We start from the raw sequence: 22,888 nt of genomic DNA on the forward strand, positions 1-22,888 counted from the left end.
CCGATCATTCCTATGGCAGCTATATGATATAGTTGTCCGATCCGGCCCGTTCCGACATATATACGAGTGAGAGTATATAGAAGGCTAACTACAAAGTTTCATTTAGATAGCTTCAAAACTGAGAGACTAGTTTGCGTAGAAACGGACAGACGGACAGACGGACAGACGGACAGACGGACAGAAGGACAGACGGACAGACGGACAGACGGACAGACGGACAGACGGACAGACGGACATGGCTAGATCGACTCGGCTGTTGATCCTGATCAAGAATATATATACTTTATATAGTCGGAGGTGCCTCCTTCAATGCGTTGCAAACTTCTGACTGAAATTATAATACCCTGCAAGGGTATAAAAAGAGAATAGGGGGAAAAAACCCTTGGTAATGCAGGATCCAGAATTGGCCACCTGAGAGGAGGCCTGCTGGAAAACTGCAACTAGCGGTAAAGCTAATGCTAATGCAATGACTTAAGTGGACTTAAGTGGAAAGCCATGTTAAAGCCAAGGCTTTAAGACTACTCTTGTTAGCCTGATTGAATATCGGATCACTAATTGGTAAACAATTGACCTTTACAAATCAAAGAAGATAAGGGATATAACCTTGAATGTGAAATATATTCAATCGAAGATAAAGCTTAGTCAATGGAAGTTCATTTAAATGAGCTTTGAAGGGAAGGGAAAGGATTTGATGTATCAAAATGAATAATTACAATAATAATTATAAATCAATGAAGCGATATTTATAGATTTATTTCTATGACAATTATGTCTACAAATCAAAGTTTTAAAAACCCATAACTAAGCTAAAAATTAATTAATTTCAATTCGGAAAGCTTTCCTATGTTATTTTTTTCAAGGATAATAAATCTGCATACTCAATATTAACATTTAAAAAAATTTATATTTTGTCAAATTTTTTGACAATTTTAATGATGTAACCCCTTATAAAATTTTGCAAAAATGTGAAATTTTTTTTTTCTGCGAAAGGTGACTAGATCGATTCGGCTGTTTATGCTGATCAAGAATATATATGATTTATAGGGTCGCAAATGACTTCTTCAATTTATAATACCTTTGGAAGTTGATAAAATTGTATAAATCAATTTATATAGAAATCCATCCATCCATCCATGTTTATGATGTATATTCTATATTTTTAATTCATTTGTAATACCTCAAACAATTTATTTATTATTTAAAATTGATTTAGGTATATTTTATCATAATTTACTAAACATTAAAGCTTCCCAGCTTTTCCCACTCTCTGGCTAATTAAAATGGAACTTTATGTGTTGTACCTTGGATTTTTCATCTGGAATTATGCCATAGGACATTAGTCGTCCTGACACAGACTTTATGTATAAATAGAGAAAGCGTTTTTTGCTGAGCTTAATTCACTTTAGATGCCACTTTTGCCCCTCTCAGCCGTGGTCTCTTCTCAGTTTCCTTTCTCTATATTGCTGCAATCCTTTCTCCTTGGTGGCAAGTTTTTCCTGGCCGCTATTTCTAGTTTTTATTTCTTGGTTTTACTTGGTTTTTTTTTTCTGTTTTTGCTTGATTGCTAGCTTTTTTTAATGCAATTTGAACAAATTAAAAAGTAGTGCGTGTGCCGCAGGTGGAAAAGTGGGCGGTCGGGGGCTGGCTGCAAGCTTCATCATCATCATCATCTTGGTTGGATCGTCCTCCATCAGAATTTGTTACGCTTCCTGAACTTGGTGCCTGCTGATAGTTTTAATTAAATGCAATTGAGTTGCTTTAAAAATTTGTTAAGAAAACTCTGGGTTTGTTTTTTAGAGAGAGAGAGGTAGGAAAAGAATGCTAGTTTATTATATAAAATATAGATATTTAAATCAAGCTTTTATTCCATTTTCTCCATTAAAGAACTTGATTATTTTTACAAATATATAGAAAAGGCTTTCCTAGATATTTATTTGTTAAATCTACTAAACCTTTATAGGTCAGACTTCTTCCCAGTTTTATATATTTAACCCCAATCTCTGGCTTTACTTTGTTTCTAAATCAAATTTGTTAACTAAAGTCCTGCTTAAACCTCTGGCTATGTGTGTGTTTAGTCCTGTCTTAGCCCCCACCTAAGTCCAGTTCCCCCTCCTTCTCATTGTTAAATCATTTCAATTATGGGTTTGAACTAAAAAGTGGCTACTCGTAGCTTAGGGTCAAAAGGAGGCAAAAGGATGGCTTAGAGAGAGAGAGAAAAACTATAGTTGGGTTTAGTATAGTTGGTATAAGCTGCTCACAGGATTCTGAGGGTCCTTTAATGCCTTCCCATTTTTGTCGTTGTTGTTGTTTGTTGTTGTCTTTACAATTTCTATACAATCTCTACGCAATTTCTATTTCTCTCTATCCTTAACAAGGCAGAAAATAAGGAAGACCAGGAAGGTCAGGGAGGTACATATATCCTATCAAAGGCAAGAAGAATGCTATTCGAGTGGGAAACAAAATAAGTAGGAAAAAAGTTTGCCCTGCACTTGCGAATCTCCTTTATGTTTTATGATTGTGTGTGTTCGGTGTGTGTGTGGTGTGTGTACTTACAAGTGTATCCATAGATGTGTGCAATAATTGTGCATTGATTATCATAATATTCTCGCAGCACCATCAAAATTGTGCAGAAAATCACTCGTCAATCCGGCAGTTTATCCTTGCATCAGTACATCAGTCAGTCATTCGAAAGGAACGAATGTTTATATATACATATATATTTATATGTCTATGTATTTATTTATATCAAACAGATAAAACAATACAGCTGCAAAAATGAAACTGAAAAGTAAATGGAGCGTAGATCCAGGAAATCGGGTGTTTAAATCGGTTCAGTTTAAGGTAGAAAAGGTGTTCAATAAAGACGATTTTATTTAAATATAATATATATTTAATTCAATCATAAAGATTACTTAAGGAAATCGTTAAAAAAACGGTTTAAATAAAGGCTTGAGACATTTGTTTCCACATTTTCTGTACCAAGTTCTATTATTTGTTATTTAAATATTCGAAATATTGAAGTTACAATATTTTCTATAGATTTTTGTATACCCTTGCTTAGGGTTTTATAATTTTAGTCAGTGAAAAAATCATTTCCAACTATATAAACCATATATATTCTTGATCAGCATCAACAGGCGAATCTTGCTAGACATGTTGAAAGAAAAATAAATTTTCTGTAATTTTTTCAAAATTTTATAAGGGGTTACATCGTTAAAATTGTCAAAAATTTGACAAAATTTTTAATTTTTTTAACAATTAAAATTTTTTTTACTTAGTTATGGTTTTTTTTAGATTTGATTTATCAAGAAAAATGCCAAAGAATTCATATATGTTTTTATATTCCGTTTTGCAATTAAAATCCTAATTAATTAATAATAAAATATTAAAAATGAATGCTTCTCTGGCTTAGTTAAATTTAATTTCATGCTGTAGGGGTATACAAATTTCGTTTTCGTGAAGTACCTTCCATTTCCCTTATTAGTGCTAGGTTTTCCTTTTAATTTTTCCCCATTTTTCCTGGCTGTCATCACTGACCCGTTGATCCATCATTTTGGGGACATGTGTCTGTCAGCTGCAGCTAGTTAGTTTTCCTTTCTCTCTTACTCTACTTCCGTTTTTTATATAAATGTATATACGTGAGGCTGTCAGCAGGACTTCCGTTTCCGGCTCTCAGCTCTTCTCCTGTTCTTCCCCTCTTTCTCTCGCTGTCTCTTTTAAAAATTAAACTAATTAAATTAAATGATTAAACCAGATGAAACTATAATAATAAACCAAAACGAAATTCAAACCCGAAAACGAAAAACTTAAAACGAAAACGAAACTGAAATCGAAAACAAAAAATTCCAAACAAATATATAACAATGAGTGCGGTATTTTCAAAGAGAATAATTCTCTAAAAAAAACCTACAAAAATAATTAAACTAAAGAAATACAAAATAAACATCAATCAGAGATGATTGCCACTCTGTTCATCATCTTTGCATTTATCCGAGCCTTTCCCTGGAGCCGCAAAAGGGGAAGACCCGCCCTGGCCTTAACTTTAATGCCAGATGGCGGCGGCGAGGATGAGGAGCATCAACATCAGCAGGATCAACAGAAGCGGGATAATAACAATCGACCGCGTCCCTCCATATCCCTGGGCAATGGCGAGGGCATGGCTTCCAGGAGTCGCCGGAAGTCCTCCAAATTCCATGAGGTCACCTTTAGTGGCAGCGTTGGAGGAGGCGAGAGCGATGGCGATGGTGGTGGTAACGGTGAGGTTACCAATGGCGGTCTGGTGGAAATGTCAGCCAGTGGAAAACGTCACTCTTTGAGCACCACCAGCAACTCCAGTTCGGCTCCATATCGCTATCTGAGTAATAGCAGTCGATCACGAGGATCACGCGGTGACTGTCATGAGTATTATCAATTGCAACAGCATCAGCAATCCTCATCCTTGTCCAATGGCAACCGGATGCGAGGAATGAGCCAAAGAAGCGACACCATGGCCACCGAGGCTGAGGGTGAAGAGTTCGAAGTGGATCCCATGGATGAGGATGATGAGGATGAGACCTATGATCGGGAAACGGAAGAGTTTTATAGCAATATACAGGATGCCACCGGGACAGGCTCAAGTAGTCGGAGTAAACGCTCTTCTCTATTCTCCCGATCGGATAGCTCTGCCACTACAACCTCATCGAGTGGCGGTGGCACCTTCACCGGTGGCAAGCGAAGATCAGCTGCCTCCATTTTATCCTCATCCCTTTGCTCCGATGTAATGATCAGTGATCGAAGAAGCTCCACGGCCACCGAATATAGTGTAAGATCAGCAGTGGCTGGCAATACTCAGCGTAGATCCAGCGGCAGGATACGTAGATATGTGTCCAGGATGACAATTGCGGGAGCCAGAAGACGAACCACGGGCAGGTAACAAATTCATTTGAACAGTCTTTCCATTAATTTTTATTAAGATACCGAAAAAAAATTAACCAATCTAGATTTCACAATTAATTAGGGTAAGTTAAATGATTATGAGCCATTCTCCTGCTGCCATTGCTCATGTTTGGCCAATAGCTTTTGTCCTAGAGGACGCACCATCTTGAAGGCCTTCTCCACATTGGCCTCACTCACGACCTGTGAGTCCTTCGAGGCTCCTGGAACCTTATTGGTCGCACATCGTACACGATGCATGCTAACCTCCTTGCAGGCCAGGCGTATCTCATCTCCTGTAAATTGATCCGAGATTTGCACCAAATGCTCCAGCAATTTGGGTGTCATCGAGATGCTAGTGCCAAGGAGACGTCCAATGAGGGAGCTTCTCTCTGCCTGATTGGGCAACTGAACCAGTAGTTTCTTTTCAAAGCGCCGGAGAAAGGCCTCATCAATGTCCCAGGGTAAATTGGTGCTGGCCAGGACAAAGACACCTTTTAGAGTGTGCTCCATGCCATCTAGAAGTTGGAGGAGCTCATTCTTAAACCGCTTAGAGCTCTCATGATCTGTGACCCGATCCCTCTTGGAGGTTAAGCTCTCAATCTCGTCCAGAAAGATCACAGATGGAGCTCTCTTTGCTGCCATGTGAAAGAGAACTCGAAGAATCTTCTCCGATTCACCACGCCACTTGCTCACCATAATGCTGGCTGTGATATTGAAAAATGTCACCTGACCACGGGTCTCCGAGTACAAAGCCTTGGCCAGAAAGGTTTTGCCACTGCCTGGTGGTCCATGGAGGAGCAGGGAACGCCAAGGCTTCAGACCATGGGCAAAGAGCTGTGGATACTCGATGGGCGTGATCACAGCCTCCTTGATTAGCTCAATGGCACGCTGATTGCCACAGACATCGGACCAACGTAGATTAATCTCCTCTCGCAATATGGAAGTCTTGACCAACTCGGCCAGCGATTGCCAGTCCATGGAGGCGAACAGTGAATCATCTCCGCCCAGGTGGCCATGCTCTATTTCACCCACCAATTTGGGCAAGTTATCGTTCTCCACTGGTGTCTCCATTTTTCTGATTTGCAAAGGATTATTCACATTATCCGTTTGAGAGTTGGATTGAGATTGGGAATTTAGGCTCACGGAGGCTGCCACTTTGGCTGCTCCCACGCCCATGTGCCAATTGGCCAGGGAACCCACTTCATTTGGTGACTTTGTCGATGACTTTTCTAGCTTCTCTGGTTTCTCGGACTTTTCCTGCTGCTTTGGCTGTCCTTTGCCTGCCATTTCCACCTTGATTTTGGGTCCAACTTTCTTGAGTATCTTGGGATACTTGCCAAACTTCATGTTAAAGAAGCTGGCATACTCCAGATACATGCCATCCAAGTCGATATTGTCGCACAGTTCGTACTCCTCGGAGAGGCTACCCTCGGACTTTAAGGCCTCTGCACTGGAATAGAAACCATTCTCCACCAGATAACGATGCATCAGATACATAATGTTCCTTCGACGGGTACTAAAGTTCCTCACATCCTCGCACAGAGCCTGGGCAGCTGCCATGGCTGTTACTCCATACTTTCCATGGGTCTTCATAGCACTTATCCCTTTCTCTTATTTTAAATGTCAATAGAAATAATACTTGGAAAGATATATATAAAGATATATCTTTATAAAGCTTTAGAGAGTTCGCGGAGTTTTTCGTATTTACAGTTGGAAAATCGTAAATTATCTGACTCAGGTCTGACAGTTTTTTTCTGGCACCAGCTAGACAGGGTTGTCATAACGAACAGGTGAAAGAAGGGTTGCCAGGTAACGCTTAAATACATAAATAAATTCGTTGCCCCTTTTTTTTCGTGCATTTTCCACCCTGGCAACCGCAGCGAAAAAGTTGTAATGAAGAAAAATGGGTTGGCCGGAAAAACTAGAAAGAAGAAAGAGCGTTAGCATTGAAGGATTTTTCTTCTTCTGCGTTTCTTTTTTTTTAGATCTGCCTGCGTTAATTAAAAATGCGAAAAGAGCATGACGAGAGAAAAGACCGAAAAGGGAATTAGCAAAACCATAAATACTCTTATTTTGTATATTTTTGGAATGAGATTAGCAGCGGTTGGGGATTTGCGGTATGAGTTTATTTTTGGTCTTCATAATTTTCATTTGTCTGTGGATATTTATAGATTATTTTTAAATTTGTAAGAATTTAATACAGTGCCATAGTTGCATTATTTTCTATGTATTTTTTTAAATTATGCAGCTATGACAATGTCTTACATTTTTTGATTAATTAGAGGTTTCCTTAAAGCCTTGAAAGTGGTTGTACTTTTGTTCAAATTTCTTTTATTGCTTTTAAGACTTTAATGTAAACTATAATTATTGAAATTTAAAATATATCGCTTGACTTAGTATGCCCGTTGGTCATTTCACAAAAGCTTTTTTAAATAACAATTTCAATCAAATACGATATAATACAGTGATTATCTTTAAAATTGTCTCCTTAAGTTGAGTAAAACTTAAAGTATTTTTCATTGTTGAATGCAATTTGGTTATAAAACCATAACTAAATTAAATAAATAAGCCTTAAGCTAGTGAAATATTAAAAAATAATTATATTTACCCATCAAAAAACATGATAATCTTGATTTTAATATAACTATATTGTATAAAAATATTTTAATAACCTTTTCAAACTCTTTGAATACCTATAAATCTACAAATTTGTTCACAGTGTAGTCAATTTAAAGCCTCAAATCCCAACCTAACCCAAATTTGCCATATCAGTTGGCCAACAATTGAGCACCACTCAATTGGTTAGTGTACTTAATTGTAGGTTGTGCATTTCCTCCCACCTCGTCCACCTGCCTTTCGCCTGGTTTTCTCCCGCTTTTCCGCCACCGCCTACCCCCCGCCCACCCCACTTCTCTGCGCTTTTCCATCCCGCAACATGCTCAATTTGGCGAGAGATGACGGCGACAGCTGCCGAGCAGCCTGCGATGGTTAATCAAATGCACGACGCATTGGAATGAAAATCAGCGGATTTTGCCCTGGCCACACACACATGCACATAACACACACAACACACACACATTTGCATGGGCATACGCACACGCACACACGCACAGAGGGGCCACGCCCACTCAGGTGAAATTATGCAACATGCACATGCACAGAATCCCACAGTTCACCTTGTCTTTAGAGCTAAAAAAAAAAAATAGAGACGCATACACAGGGCGAAAAAGTGGAAAGTGTTCTTTTGGGTTACAAGAATAAATAGTTAACTTTATTATATATATATAAATATATATAATTAAAAATTTAATACAAATATATCAGTTTATTAGAATAATTTAAAAAAGAAACATAAAAGTTGAAAATTATTATCTGTGGCTTACAAAAATACCAAGATGATTTTGTAAGTTATATTTAGGATAATATACCCTTCCAGGGTATTATAAATTTAGTCAGAAGCTTAAAACACTATGAAGAAATCATTTCCGACCCTATAAAGTATATATATTCTTGATCAGCATTAAAAACCGAATCGATCTAGCCATGTCCTACAAATTTTAACTTAATATTTAATTTTTTCAAAAATTTGCTATTTTTTATAAAGGGTTACATCGTTAAAATTCTCCAAAATTGGCAACAAATTTAAATTTTTTATGGAGTATGCAGATTGGTTAAGCTAACAAAAACCAACATGGGACAAGTTTCCGATTTAAATTTAATGCTTTTTTGACTGAGTTATGAGTTTTTTACACTTTGATTTTATCGAAAAAATTGTCATATAAAAATAACGATAAGAATTCTTTTTCTGGAACATAATTTTTGTATTTTTATTTAGTTTTTTTTTTGCTATGTACTTAGCAAAGGTAACTAAAGTAGGGTGGTTGGGCTGGTTTTTTCGATGAGGGGCTGCTGGCGGCTGTGCCCATTTCATTCCGGCTCGCAATTTTAATTTGGTTTTTTTTTTTGCCACGCCTCCACCCCTCGACTTTGCCGCCCATGTTGCATCAGGCCGTGTGGCAGTCAGTCTCAGGCTTTTGTTAATGGCCTTGTGACAGTTTTCATGTTTTTTCTTCTCTCTCCCAACTCCCCCTTTGGCGATGCTTCGCCTTCATCTTTGGTTGCAAGCACACACAAATATACACACACACCGAACACACACACCGAACACACACACCGAACACACACACCGAACCCACACACACTCTGAGTTGCAATCGGCAGCATTTGCCTTTCGGTTTTGCACTTTGATTTGGATTCATGGTCCTGAGCTTCGTTGTGCTTTGGATTTTTTTTTGGTTTATATTTTCTCGGTTTTTCACTTTTCTATTTTCAAATTCTTTTCGGGTTTCCATTTTGCTTCAAGGTCCTTAAATTAACGGTATGTGGGGGGCATATATATGCATATGGGAGGCCACTTACCACTTTGCCCTCAAATTGTGAAAGTGTCTGTGAGTCTGAGAAAGACTGAAGATATTTCAAGAAGAGTTCCAAAAATTGTTTGCTTTTTAAAAGGAATTTTAGTTAGGTTTTTAATATAATAATATATCTATAATAATCATTTTCTATAATTATTTTGAAGCGCCTTTTTGAGGTTTTCAAAAACCTGAATGATTTCATAACACTAACCCATTAATATTTGTTTTTATCCCATTTATATAATCGGAATATAAATTATTTTATGAAAAATACAATAATTTATCACACAATCTTTTAAAGAAACATCTATATTTAAGATCAACTTAATAATTAAAACCCCTTTTGACAACTTAATCGATCCCTTAATTGAGGTTAAACTTGCAGCTTAAATTTTTAGTTTACAAAATACCTGAAATTTGCCCTTTGTTGTGCCAGCTTTTCAATGGAATTTCCCTGCCAAAGGCACACACACTCACACACCCAACACCCGCAGACACTCATTAAGTATGTGGGGGCGTGTAAGTCTGACTCTGAGTGTGTGTGTGGGTGTGTATATAAGTGTGTGAGTTGCGAGTTTAACAAACTAATTAAGTTGGGCGTTGAGCTTAGCGCTCTCTTTCGGTAAAAAGTTGATGGGGAAAATGAAAGGCAAGGCAAGTAAAAAGGGGCAGTCTTTTGTCTATGGCAAACATCTATGACGACACACACTAACACTTGGGTTAAATACACACACACAATACATACACGGAGGAAATTTCATTTGTTAAATGAAGTTCAGTTTTCATATTTGGATATTTATTATATTGTTTTTAAGCTATTTAAATTGTCTGTGCTTGAAGAAAACTAAATAGGATAATGGTAATAATTAAAAAAAGATAAATACAAATTGGTAATTTGAGTATTTTACATATTTTTATATTTAATTTGTAATTTAAAATCAATATTGTTTAGGATTCGTATGAACCTAAAAACCTTAATGAAAATACTTAAAATAAACCTTTGCTTAATTATAATTTTCTTGAAGTACCATACATTATAGATTTCCTATTTAATTTGTGAAATATATATAATATTCTCTCAGTGTACTGTCACACACACAATCTGAAACACAGCACTGACTCGCACACACACACACATGCAATCAGCATGCGTCGTTCATTTATTTGCACATATAATTAGGCGCATGAAGAGCTGCCGTCGGGCACACTTCCGTTTCCACATTTATCCCTCCCGATTCCCCTGGCTCCTTCTTGCTTCATGTCCTGGCTGTGCTTCTTATCCTTCCCCCTCTTCCCCGCTCTTTCCCTCTCTACCCATTTCCCTCTATCGTCCCTTTTCACAACAATGCCAATCTTCCAGGCAGGCAGCCAGTCAGCCAGCAGCTACTTTCGCCTTCATCCGGCTTGAGCTTTGGCTTGAGTGCGACTGTGTGGCTTAAAGCACGTCACGGCTTAAGCGAAGAGGAACCCCCTGCAGCACACTCAAACACACACACAGACACACACCAACACTCCCCTCCTTAGGCTCCAACCCGCTTCCCCTTTTGGGCCATGTAATTGCGTTCTGGGGAAGCCCCTGCAAGTATGCAACTAGAAATAATAAAGGAGAGGGAGAATTTGCAGAGCAAATGGTGGGGAATCTTCTAAATTAAATAAAATAAAATATATTGTATAATATCTATTATGTGATTAATTGAAAATATAATATATATATTACAATCTATTGAATATATATAGAATATATATAATAATAAAACTTAAAGGATTTATAAAACATAAAGAAAACAAAAGAGTTTACAGAGTATATTGAGAGTTGTACTTAAATTAAACCACAAAGTATTTATTCAATATTTAATTACAAGCATTTCTTAAATTATATATATCAAAAATATATAGTTAAAACATTGCAAAAGTTTACAAAACAAGCTATTAATAATATAAAACTTCAAGGATTTATAAAGAAAATCAAAGAGTTTACGGAGTAAATTGAAAAAAATGAAGTTAAAATAAATGTTTATAGTATCTTGTATATACTATTCTATATTTCGTTAAAACATGTATTCAATACACATTTTAAAAATAACTTAAAACTCAAGAAAGCTAAAAAGATTACACATTAAAAGGATTAATTAAGGATCAATAAAACAAGAGAGTTTAAAGAGAAATGAGAGTTGTACTATTTTAATTAACCAAAAGTTAATGTAAAGTGTATGTAGTATATAGTATTCTATATTTATTTTATGGCTCATACATTCTGTATATCCCCAGATTATTCAGATATTTATATTTGGTAAAAGCCAAGGACTCCGCAGAGTATTTAAGAGAATAAGCCATGTGTGTGGCTATGCCAGGCATGTGTCTCTATGTGGCTCAAAGTTGAGTGGCATTTGGTGCTTCCTCGAACTCCTCAGCTTAACCCCTGCTTCTCCTTAACCCACTCTTAACCCTTGTTCGCCCTCTTTTTAAACCCTTTTTCACCCCTCTGTTCAATTGAATTCCGTGCTGTTGTTGCTGTTGCACACTTTTTCGCTGCATTTTTGGCGAATTTTGTGGCGATTTTCCACCGCTCCACCCCCTCCTTCCGCTTAGTGGACACTCGGAAAATTATTGTCCTGCTCGCTTATCTTTTGTTTCTATTTTTCCTTTCTTTTCCTTCACGCTTTTTATGTTTGTTTGCTGCCGTTTTTTTTCTTTCATTTTTTGCTTTGCTTTGTTTTGAGCCCTGCTTCTGACGCTTTATGAGTTTGAGTGTTGTTTTTTATCCTCTTTATTTGGTTTTTTGTTGTATTTTTTTTTTTGTGAGTGTTAAGACAGGTCCTTGGGATGTCAGGATAAGCAGGCGCCAAGTATTCTGTGACTTTGAAGGGAATGAATGCGGCATTCAGCGAACAAATGAATGCATGAGTGCATCACAAAATAACTAAGTAAATATTGAGGAGGAAAAGGAGGATAATAAATATAAAAGAGGCTGCAAAAAACACAAAAAAAATAATACAAGAAACTAAAAAAAATAATGTTAACAGGATAATATGATAAATTGTATGTATTTTAAAGTTTTCCCATTTTAAAAATCAATCTATTTCACGAATAATTATCATTTATTTATGTTTTATGTTCCTTTCAATGCATTTCTGTTACTCAATCATATTAAATCAAAGGGAAAACCCATTTTCCATTCATTTCATAAAGCTTAAAACAGAAATACATCCATTAAAATGTATCTCTGCGTTTCCCAATAATAAAAAAAAGACACAACTAAGTTGAAAACCAAATCAACAAAGTAGAATTTTCCCATTTTGCATTCTCATTCTCATTTGTTTTGAAAAAAATATAGAGAAAATAAATAAAAAGACAGCTCCAAAGAGTGTCCATAACACCATTAAAAATACAGAAAAACAGAGAAAAGCAGCAAATATATACAGGAAAATCGGAGAGGAAAGCGGGGGAAAATGTATACCCGAAAACTGAAAACTGAAACCCAACTAAAAACTGTTTGCCGCCGCTGCTGTTGCCATAACTTTTGCTGAAAAGCGCCACAAAGTATGCCAGGGAAACTGGCGACATTGTTGCTCGCCCCAACCCCATTTTCCTTTCCACCCACCCCCCACCACCACATTTTCACCACCCTCGAAAAAAAAAACAGAAAAAACAAAAACAGTAGCAACAAGCGGCAACAACTTTGTGCCAAGTTTACTTAATGACCCCGATATAAATTTTACTTAAAACATCATTTTTCTTTACGACTTTCGCCCCACCAGCCTTTCAAGGCGAAACTGGACGTTGAAATGGGGGCGTGGCCAGGAGTGGGAGTGAGGGTTTTCCGCTCTATGTGTGTGTGTGTGTGTGTTGTGCAAGAAAGTTGTGGCAAGTGTCTTGGCCAAGCGTTTCCATTTGTCCTATTAGGAAACGAAACTGGAAATTCGAATGCCACTAACAAAGCTGTGTCAATGAACCATGGCTACACGGCAAGAAATAATTATGAAATATAGGAAAACACAGAAAAGGAGACCCTAAATTAAGATATAATAAATTTTAAATAATTTTCAGACATTTTTCCTGGGTGTTGTTAACTCGAAATCAAGTTTATTCTCTGTTGTTCGTATTGATATTTCCATAAAAATGAATATTTGTATTTGGAAGCTATTAAATTATAATTATAATTGTTAATAAATATTTTCTGTTGAGCACCAAGTTTATATTCTTTTTTACTCTTTCATATATATATAAAAATTTATTTATATTTGGAATATTTAACGTCTAACCAATGTATAGATTACAAGAAAACTTTGACTAACTAAGAAATAAAAATTGTATTGTGGAACATAAAAAATACGCAATGGACGCTCTAATTTTATTAGAAAATATATTTTCAATTATTCTAGGGCTCTATTCGCTGTATTTCGTACATATATATTTCTATACAAATTATTAATTATATTCTATAATTAGATTTGATTATTTATATAAGAAGATATACCTTTATTTATCAATATTTTCAACTGAAAACCCAATTTATCTCTTCTTATGTATATCTTATAATTTAAATTAAAAATTTCATGTTTAAACAATTAATTAAAATAAAAAAAACTATACAAAACTTAGGAACTCTCGAGAGAAACTCTAGTGGCGTCTTCAAAAAGCTGATTAAAGGTTTAAAGGTCAAGAAGCATAAGTCCAGCCAGCGATAAAGTGAAGTGCCCAAGATGAGCTGGCAGTTTTATGAAAGTTTCATCTTAAAGCATATATACATATATATATTTTATATATATATATATTTCCTTGTATTTTTTAGTAACTCCCCAAAAACTCTGGTCTGCAATTGACTAAACTTTCCTTTCACATTTTCGTTGGGTAGCAGAGTGACTTTTGCTTTCGCATGTTTCTTTTCTTTTTCCTTATTTTTTTTATTATTTTTTTTTTGTTACTTGTTACAAGAATTTTCCCAGCCAGAAAAACTTTTGGCCGCAGACAACCGAGCGAGCTCTGGCAGGCTGTTAGGCAGAAAAAAAAGGGCAAACGCGGAAAATGTCTAACGAAATGAAACTTTAAAAGCGCCTTGTTAGGCGTGCTTCCGTTTCCGGTGGCATTGCCTTCATATTTTTCAGGGATCTTCTTTCCCTTGACTTTTCTTTTTGCCCTTTTTCCCATTTCCTTTAAGAGAGCTAACCAGATAATTTGACAGCTAATTTCGTTGGATTATTTAACACAGCCTAAGTACTTAATATATAAAAGGGTCAGAGTTGAGGGGTGCAAAATTGTATGTACACATCAATTCGGGATTTTATGGCATATGCTGGGTCTTACATTTGACATTGATATATCCATTAAAATTCAAAATTTACCAAAGAAAGTTCTCAAGAAAATTTTAAAGAAAATTCCCATGAAAATCGTATCTAATTTCTATATCTTTTTACATATTTCTATTACAGTTTCGATGTAGAAAATGGCCAGGGCGCTCGATCTCCGCTCGAGGGCGGCTCTCCCAGCGCCGGTTTGGTTCTACAGAATTTACCGCAGCGTCGCGAATCGTTTCTATATCGTTCCGATTCCGATTTTGAGATGTCACCCAAGTCCATGTCCCGAAACTCAAGCATCGCTAGCGAAAGGTAAGTTTAAATTGATTTCAAAACTCTCTTTTTTTTACCCCTTTTTCAAAAAATAGTTCAGTATTATATATAAGTTTGATTCTTCTTCGCCCCAAAAAAACCCTTTTTCGATTTGTTTTAGTTTTGGTTTTGATTTGATTTTTCGGAATGTCACCTATCCATTCGGTTAATGGTTATGCTGAGACATTTTCAACACCTTTTTCATGTTTGCCCAGGTGGCCAATGGCTTTTCCTATTCCTATTTGCCTTTGTTGTGACATTTTCTTTACTTTTCCTCTTTTTTTATGGGGGAAACACTTCTTTGAGTACAATTAATGTTGTTTCCTTTGTGGTGTTTTTTCTGAAACTATCTTTAACTCATTTTTGCTATACTATTTTCTTCCCTTTGATGTGTCTACTATTCTCTCTCTCTATTGATAAAATTTTGAATTTTTTTAAATTTTAAATTGAGTATGCAGATTTATTAACCTTATAAAAACTAGCTTAGGAACGTTTTCCGAATTGAAATTAATGCATTTTTGGCTAAGTTGTGGGGTTTTTAAGTTTTGATTTTTCGATATAAATTGTCCTATAAAAATATTGATAAATATATGTGCAAAGAAATCGAATATTTTAAGCTTAGTTATTTTTTATTTTCGATTTTATTCAATAATTCATTTGCAAATTGCAAGGGTATATAAACTCTGGCTTCCCAAAGTTAATTTCCTTTCCTGTTTTATTTATTTTTACAGAAAAGTATCTTTGAATCCTCTGCTCTTATAAAACTAGTTAATTTTTAGTTTGTTTAGTTAATAATTATTAATTGGTTACTTTAGGGAATACATTTATTAAAATACAATTTTAGACATATATGTGAGAATAAAAGTCAGAGAACAGGGCTAAATATAATTTAAAACATTTTATTTCCTAACTAAATCATTTCTAAATGATTAATTTACTTAATTTATTATGCATTTAATCTCTTTAAGTTGGCGTTTCGCTTTAAGGAATTTAGCAAGACATTTGGCAGGATCTTTTGGTGGGGGAAAAGTGAGAAAGTGGAAAAGACTAAATTCCAGAGGCACACATGCGAGAAGTGCAACAACTTTACTGGCATCTCTCCCTCTCTCTCTCTCTCCCTCTCTCCCTCTCTCTCTCACTTTCTCTCTCTCACTTTCTCTAGGCTTCCCTCTGCTCGTTGGGGCTTTTCCTCTGTTTCCCTCTCGTCTCTTTGTGCTCTTTGTCACTCTGCCATGGGATTGCTGTGACTTTGCTGGAGGCTTACTGTGGTTTCAGTGCAACCGCTTTTCCCCCTTTGCATTTCACTTCAGTTTTTCCAGCCCACCCACTTCCTACTCCTCCTCCTCCTTGCTCACACTTCTTGGTTTCCCATTTTCCCCCGTTGTACAGAATTTATATACAGAGCTGCACTATGGAAAAATCATTTTAAGGCAATTGCCAACTTGAAACCTTTTAGTTAATTTGAATGCTAGATTTATCAGTTCTTTGAGGTGTGGAATTTGATTACAAAATATCAGGAAATCGGTGTGGAAGTCGAATTAAATATAAAGAGTTAAATAAGAGTAATATTTAAATGGGGATAAAAATAAATAAGAGTCTGGTGAATACCGAATCTATATTATATTCATATTTAAAGTGAAGTTCTATAAACACATAAATTTATATTATAACGTTGCAATATATGAAGGTTAATTGATATTCTCTTGAATATATTGATACAATATAATCGGGAAAGGAGATAAATAAAATTGGTAATTTGTTTTCTGATATTTATTAATAATATTAATCTTTTGATGCTGAAAGCAATAAATAAATTTTTCTGATATTTAAAATTATAATAAATCAAAGTTTACAATAATTTCTTTATGTATGATAGTATGCAATATATTTATTGATATATCATATCAGACTTTTCCTTTCGATATTTATCCATACCTAGTTAAAAGTATCTTTTCCCAGTGCTCCTTTACCATATGCTCGGCATAGTTTCCTACGGCCTAAGGCCTCAACTTCAATTAGTTAGTCAGGGAAAGCTGAAAACCCCGCCCCCAATGGAAATTCAAACCCCTCTTCAAAAAAACCCCCTCATTACACATGCATGAACAAAAAAAAAACCCGTTATGCAACACTGAGGCCGGAAATGCTGATTTTTTCTAGTTTTTCTTTTTCTATTTTCCTTGGATTTTCCTTCTTGTTTTTGTGTTTATATTTCTCTCGGTGTGTGCGGTGAGTTTATTTTTTCATTTTTGGCAAGCCTCTCGGCTGCTGTGTTTTTGAGTGCATCCACACACTCACACACACACACACGCCCCCCCTTTTTGCATCCACCATTTTTGGCGAATATTTTTTTTAGTTTTTCTTTTCTTTTCTGTGCACTTTGGCAACTGCAATGGGGCCATCATACACACACACACACACACACATATACCTACAGGCATATTATGCACAAAAACAATAACACCTAATTACACATGCAGTTGCAATAATGTCGAAGGAGGAGAAGGAGGAGGCTCTGTGCTGATGATGATGATCACCATCAAAAGATGGAAATATATATACATATATATATGTACATGCGAAAAGTGGGTGGGAAAATTGCAGAATGTGGCATAGGAAAAGCAAGGGGAAAGAGTGGGCTGGCGGCTGGGAAAATATTTACATTTTTACAGCTATTTTTACAGCGCCAAAAGTGAGCTGCTTCTACTTTCCTCGTTTTTCTTTTGAAAAAAATCTAGATCGCAAATTATTGGTTTTTCGCAAAATATATATGGCCAGAAAGAAGGAAAATCCACTAAAATTATTTGGCACTTGAGATTGAGATTGAAAATTGAACAACGGAAATAGCGCAGATTTTAGATGACTTTTGAAAAGGTGGGAAAATGCAATTACAGGAAGTGATTTATTAATAGAATAATTAAAGGTGGTCAAATATAAAAGACTTGTGTTGTTTTAATCCAAATGATTTCAATTTCTAAGCAATTTTTTAATACTTGCAGTTTTTAGATGTATTTTTTCATACTTTTGGGCTTTAAAAATGTATCAATGAAACATTTAAAGAATATAAAAATATATTAAAAGGAAGACATAACCTTTTCTTTATATTAATATTAAAGCAAAACAGTTAACCCTATTTTTAACTTGGGTTTTATTTAGTATTTTTATTATTTATAAGCTTAAAAATTATTTCAATTATTTCAATTTTAAGCTATAAATTAATTATATTACCAAAGAAATATGTAGTTTTAGTATTAGGTCCCGGAACTTCTATTTACCAATAATGGTTATGGTTTACCAATTTATTTAGGCCATCTAAGTACTTTCTTTTCCTTTTTTTAATTGTTATTTTAACTCTGCTCAGGTGTTGTAGTTTTTCTTATGTTTTTTTTTTTTTTTTTTGGTATTTTTTTTGTATTTGTTTTTGTCTTTTTTGTTGCTGTTGCTGTTGTTGTATCGAGGGCTCCCTTTACGGTCAAATGTTTTTGGCAGGCGACAGCAACGCAATTTGCATTTGTTCGGTGAAAACTTTTGTCTGCCTTCAAAGTTTTTCGGCCTGCCACTTTTCCCCACCCCCAAAAATTTCCACCTCCATTTGGGGCATCGAAAAAAAAGAAAATAAGAAAGAATGAAGCCGATCTGGGGATACTCTGACTCTGAATATAAGATATAACTATAAAATATATTAATATGATTTTAATCATAATAAAACTGTGGGAACAGTTAAAATATGATTATAGATTACAATTGTAATATAATATTATAATAATATATGTTATATATACTAGATTTTATAAATTAACAAAAAGAATAGTAGAGGGACACTTTTATTCAGATAGTTTTTAAACTGAAAGACTAGTTTCAGCACAAACTTATTTAAATAGATTTTGTTTTTTGGCCAACTTCTTAAACCAAAATACCCTTTAAAAAGGGTATCAAGACAAAAAGAAATCTTTACCTTTCAGCGCACGCTGCGTTTGCTTTCAATCAAGTTGGAATATTTCTTTGGGGCCTGCCACTTTCAAACAATGTTCTTGATGAGCTGTCAATTACAAACACTCACACACACACACATCAGGGGGTATGGGGAGTAAATTAGGAATGTAGTATATCGAAAGGGAGAATCAAATATTATATATTGAAAGAATACTTTTATAAAAGAAATTATAATAAATAAATAACCACTTAATGCTTAATGCTATAAAGGCAAAGCAAATACCGATAGATTTGCTTTATATCTTAATAAACATATCGATAGATCAAGCACAGCTCGATATATATTACGGCAATACCGATTGTTTTGCCATCCCTAATATATCCATCACATTGATTGACGACCCTGTTTCTTGGGTTGAGTCGTGAAGAAATCATAAAGATTTCAACACCAATAACAAATAATTAGCCAACTGTCCGAGGCTGTTTCACATACCAAGAAACACACAACACCCAACACCTCCTCCCCTCATTCCCGGTGTGTAAATGTCAAGGTCGTCATTTGAGCAAAACAACTCACAATTAGTCATAATATTTTGTTTTCGGGGGATGTTCCTTCTCACATTTTCGGACAGCAAAACGAGAAAATAATCATAACAACAAATAATAGATGCAGTTAAGTGGAATGTTTTTGTCGAAAAAAAAAATATTGAAAGAAAGAAGAAACATACTTGGGATAGTATTTCTGAAATGAGAAAGATGACTACACTGAGAGGAAAGTATTTACATATATATAAAATATAGAATTGGAAAATATATATAGCGTTTGAAGAAGAACAAGGGGAAAATTAATAATAGTAAAGTAAAATTATGAAATTCAAAATGATGTTTTGAAATCACTCTAATATTATATATTTTAGCATTAAAATCTATAAGTTTCGATATTAAATAATTCAATAAATCAAAGTAAAGGATATTGATGCACAGTTTTCCAAGACATACTCAAAAGTCAACCCAATTAAAGTTAGCTTTTAAAAGTTGTAGTAGATACAAATATTTGTACATTTTATAGTTTCCAACTTTGATTATCTTATCCCACCTCCTTGGCCACAGTTTTCTTCGCAGTGAAGAAATCCTGGCCATTCGTCTTACCGGGAATTGAAACAAATCCTAATCCTCAGGCTCTTGGCACAGAAGCGAATCGAAATCCTCCCTTCCTTCTGTCGTCAACTTTGGGCCCTGGGCATTAATTTAACCGCAAAACTGTGTCAGGTGTCGCCTCGATAAAGTTTTGTCTACCTGAAAGTCCCATCTACCTTTTCCCCTTTCCCCATTACCCTCCTGGAGAGCCATGCAAATGCCTTTGCAATTCATCTTCGAAGGGGGAAAGTTGAAATTGTTGCTGCAAGTTGTTGTGTGTCGCCATTAATTCCAAAACTGAAAGCAACAGAATTGGAATCGGAATACGAATAGAGGTTTTGGGAGGAATCCTTTTAATTGAGTTACCCCCGGCTTCGTCTTCTTCTTTAGTTTGGATTTGGATTTGGAATTTGGGTTAAGTTTTCCCTCAACTTTGCCTCAGAACTGCATCAGTTTTTTGTGGGTTAACGTGGGTTAACTTGGGGGTTAAGAGGGGTTAACTGACGTGTGGGGAAACCGAAATGCCAAAAGGAAACGTAAATGAATTGAGGTTGGCTTAGATAAAGTGAAAAACCATTTGCTAACTGCATTTGAATGAAGTTAGATTTGGATGAGATAGGTTACAACAAGTAGCTCTTAAATTAAATGAGAATTTACTCTTAATAGGTACTTTTAGAATTGGTTATAATTTAGGGAAATGCTTTAATAACTTGAGAGTTAATTGCTTAATAGGGTTAAAAATTGAACTTATTTGCGAAATTGGTATAGAATATATATAACAAATGAAAAGCCTTAGCGTGAGCTTAAAACACATTTAAATTAATAAGACTAATTAGCAGTTTTATTAACTAGTAAGCTTAAGCTTTAGAAAATGACTAAAATTACATTTATAGGACTTTTCTATGATCCGATTAGCTAATCTGAAGTTATGTAAAGGGCCAGCCATTACCTATTTTTTGTACCCTACTCAGCCTTTGTTTTCTTTTCTGTTTATTTTTTTGTTCTTTCTGCTCAATGACATTTCCACAGAGTTGCAAATGCAGGAGACACAAATGGATGGGTGGGAAATGCCAGAGGTGGTAGAAGGGAAAAGGGTTTGGTTTGCTTCTCGGCCATGTCCTTAAATGTCAACACTTCAACTTCGACTTTTTGTGCAGCCAGATACGCTGTCTCTGTCTCTCCGTCTCTCTGTCTCTCTCTTTGCCTCTGTGTCTGTCAGTTTCCCCTTCTTTTTCTCCTTCTCTGTCTGATTGTTTGTTTGTTTGTTTTCTTGTTGTGACGTATGGCGCAGGAATGACGTCACTGATCTATGTGGCGGGGTCATTGTCTGCGTCAGCGAAAGTCAAACTGTGGAAAGGGGAGACCGAGGAGAAGGAGGTGCCCGAATCCGAGCCCCTTTCCAGTGGCCAGTCCGCCCCATTTTCCAATTTTCCCACCAGCTGGACACATTCACTTAGCATTTGGCACGTGACGCATCAATTAAGCTCTTTGGGGGAAAAATGCACTGGGGAAAATTAAGCAAGGAAATATTATTCAAATAAATATAAATTAAAATATGGATTTGATTTTGTTTTTATTAGTTTCTTCTTTTATATTTTTATGTTTGATTATCCTAATGTTGCCCTTTACCCAGTGTTCTTTGTTAGCTACTTCTTTTCCCTCTATATATTTCTTAATATTTCCCACTATTTTCCCTTTTTAAAATACCCCCTATAATTCCCCCCTCTAACTTGGAGATTTTCCCTAATAATTGTTGTCTGTATTATCGTTGTTTATTAAGATTGTAACCCTTTTTCCAGGTTTAAAGAACAGGAAGCCTCTATACTCGTTGACCGATCGTACGTATGCCGAGAGACCCACCTATATCGTCTGTCTCTCTCTCTCTTTCTTTCTCTCTCTCTCTCTGTCTCTTTCTATCTATCTATCTATCTCAAGTGTTATGTCTTGCCTGCCTTTGCATTTGATGTTTGTTGTATGTTTTGTTGTCCTGGTCTCTGTCCCTTGTGTTTGTCGTCCTGCATGCTGTCCTTTTTATTGTTTAACTTTTTCTTTTTGGCACCACAAAATTATGGATTATTTTTGAGGATAATTATTCCACATTTTATTGGGAACTTAGAAGCTAATTTATTCACTCTTTCGATATTGTTTTTGATTCCTTCTTTAAAATATTTCTTTAAATATTTATTTAAGCAAATTTCATTTCGTTGCATGGTTTATATTGCATTTGTGGTTGGGTTTATATACCATTTAAAAAAGAGTTTATTTATATCTATAAACTTTATTTTTAAGCAATAAGAACTACGGTAATGTATGACAATTTTTTTAGTTTTTATTATAGAGAATTCATAATTCATATTTTAGATATTCAAAGAAAGTGTCTATCCCTGTCAAACTATATATTTTTAGATTCTAGGAATCTTTTGTATATATATTTCGATGACACCTTTAAATAAATCTAAATGGAATAAAATATTTAAATAAAATAAATCTAAACTAGATGCAATAATTAATCAAAGTAAATATAAACAGAATAATAATAATATGAACACCTAACTTAAATATTTAATCCACCGTTCACCCTTAGTAGCAGCAGTGATTGAACTGCATTTTCACAGATGCTTGAGTACATATACTTTTTGAAATTAATCGCATTTCGTGAATTAATAAATTTCAAAAAGTAATGCAAAAGCCTTCTAGGAAAATTAAAAATACCATTCAGAACAATGGCTATTCCACGTGCTCCATTGTCGTCAGTTCACTGAACTCTGAACTTTCCATATTTTCCCTATACCAAAAAAACCCCAAATATGTAGACTTGAGTCATCTGTCTGTGCATAATGCTCACATGCTGGTATTATTTGTTGAGTCACTTCAATTTGTCTTTGA

General features: G+C 35.2%; 2 protein-coding genes across 23 annotated transcripts in view; one reads left to right on the forward strand and one right to left on the reverse strand.

Moving 5' to 3' along the window:
* The window catches only part of dnc (phosphodiesterase dunce), a 227,933-nt gene that overhangs the window by 176,721 nt on the left and 28,324 nt on the right, over nucleotides 1–22,888 (forward strand). For 12 of the 22 annotated variants that reach the window (XM_086826378.1, XM_086826384.1, XM_020953011.2 and 9 more), the window contains 2 exons: nucleotides 14,759–14,935; nucleotides 21,802–21,840. In XM_086826378.1, the coding sequence (XP_086682504.1) occupies nucleotides 14,759–14,935; nucleotides 21,802–21,840 (216 nt within the window). Of the gene's footprint in view, nucleotides 1–3,754; nucleotides 4,909–14,758; nucleotides 14,936–21,801; nucleotides 21,841–22,888 lie in introns of all 22 variants that reach the window. The other 10 variants (XM_020953012.2, XM_086826429.1, XM_086826423.1 and 7 more) reach the window with 3 other exon arrangements.
* On the reverse strand, nucleotides 4,921–7,842 carry LOC110184472 (katanin p60 ATPase-containing subunit A-like 2). The gene has a single exon (XM_020953018.2). The coding sequence runs from the start codon at nucleotides 6,505–6,507 to the stop codon at nucleotides 5,011–5,013; it is 1,497 nt and encodes a 498-aa protein (XP_020808677.1). The 5' UTR covers nucleotides 6,508–7,842; the 3' UTR covers nucleotides 4,921–5,010.

The sequence above is a fragment of the Drosophila serrata genome, unplaced genomic scaffold (assembly GCF_035046125.1).
Source record: "Drosophila serrata isolate PLE 108 unplaced genomic scaffold, ASM3504612v1 contig_8, whole genome shotgun sequence".
Lineage (NCBI taxonomy): Eukaryota > Metazoa > Arthropoda > Insecta > Diptera > Drosophilidae > Drosophila > Drosophila serrata.

Coding starts and splice junctions, on each gene's coding strand:
- LOC110184472 (XM_020953018.2), bottom strand. CDS start 6,507: ATGAAGACCCATGGAAAGTATGGAGTAACAGCCATGGCAGCTGCCCAG.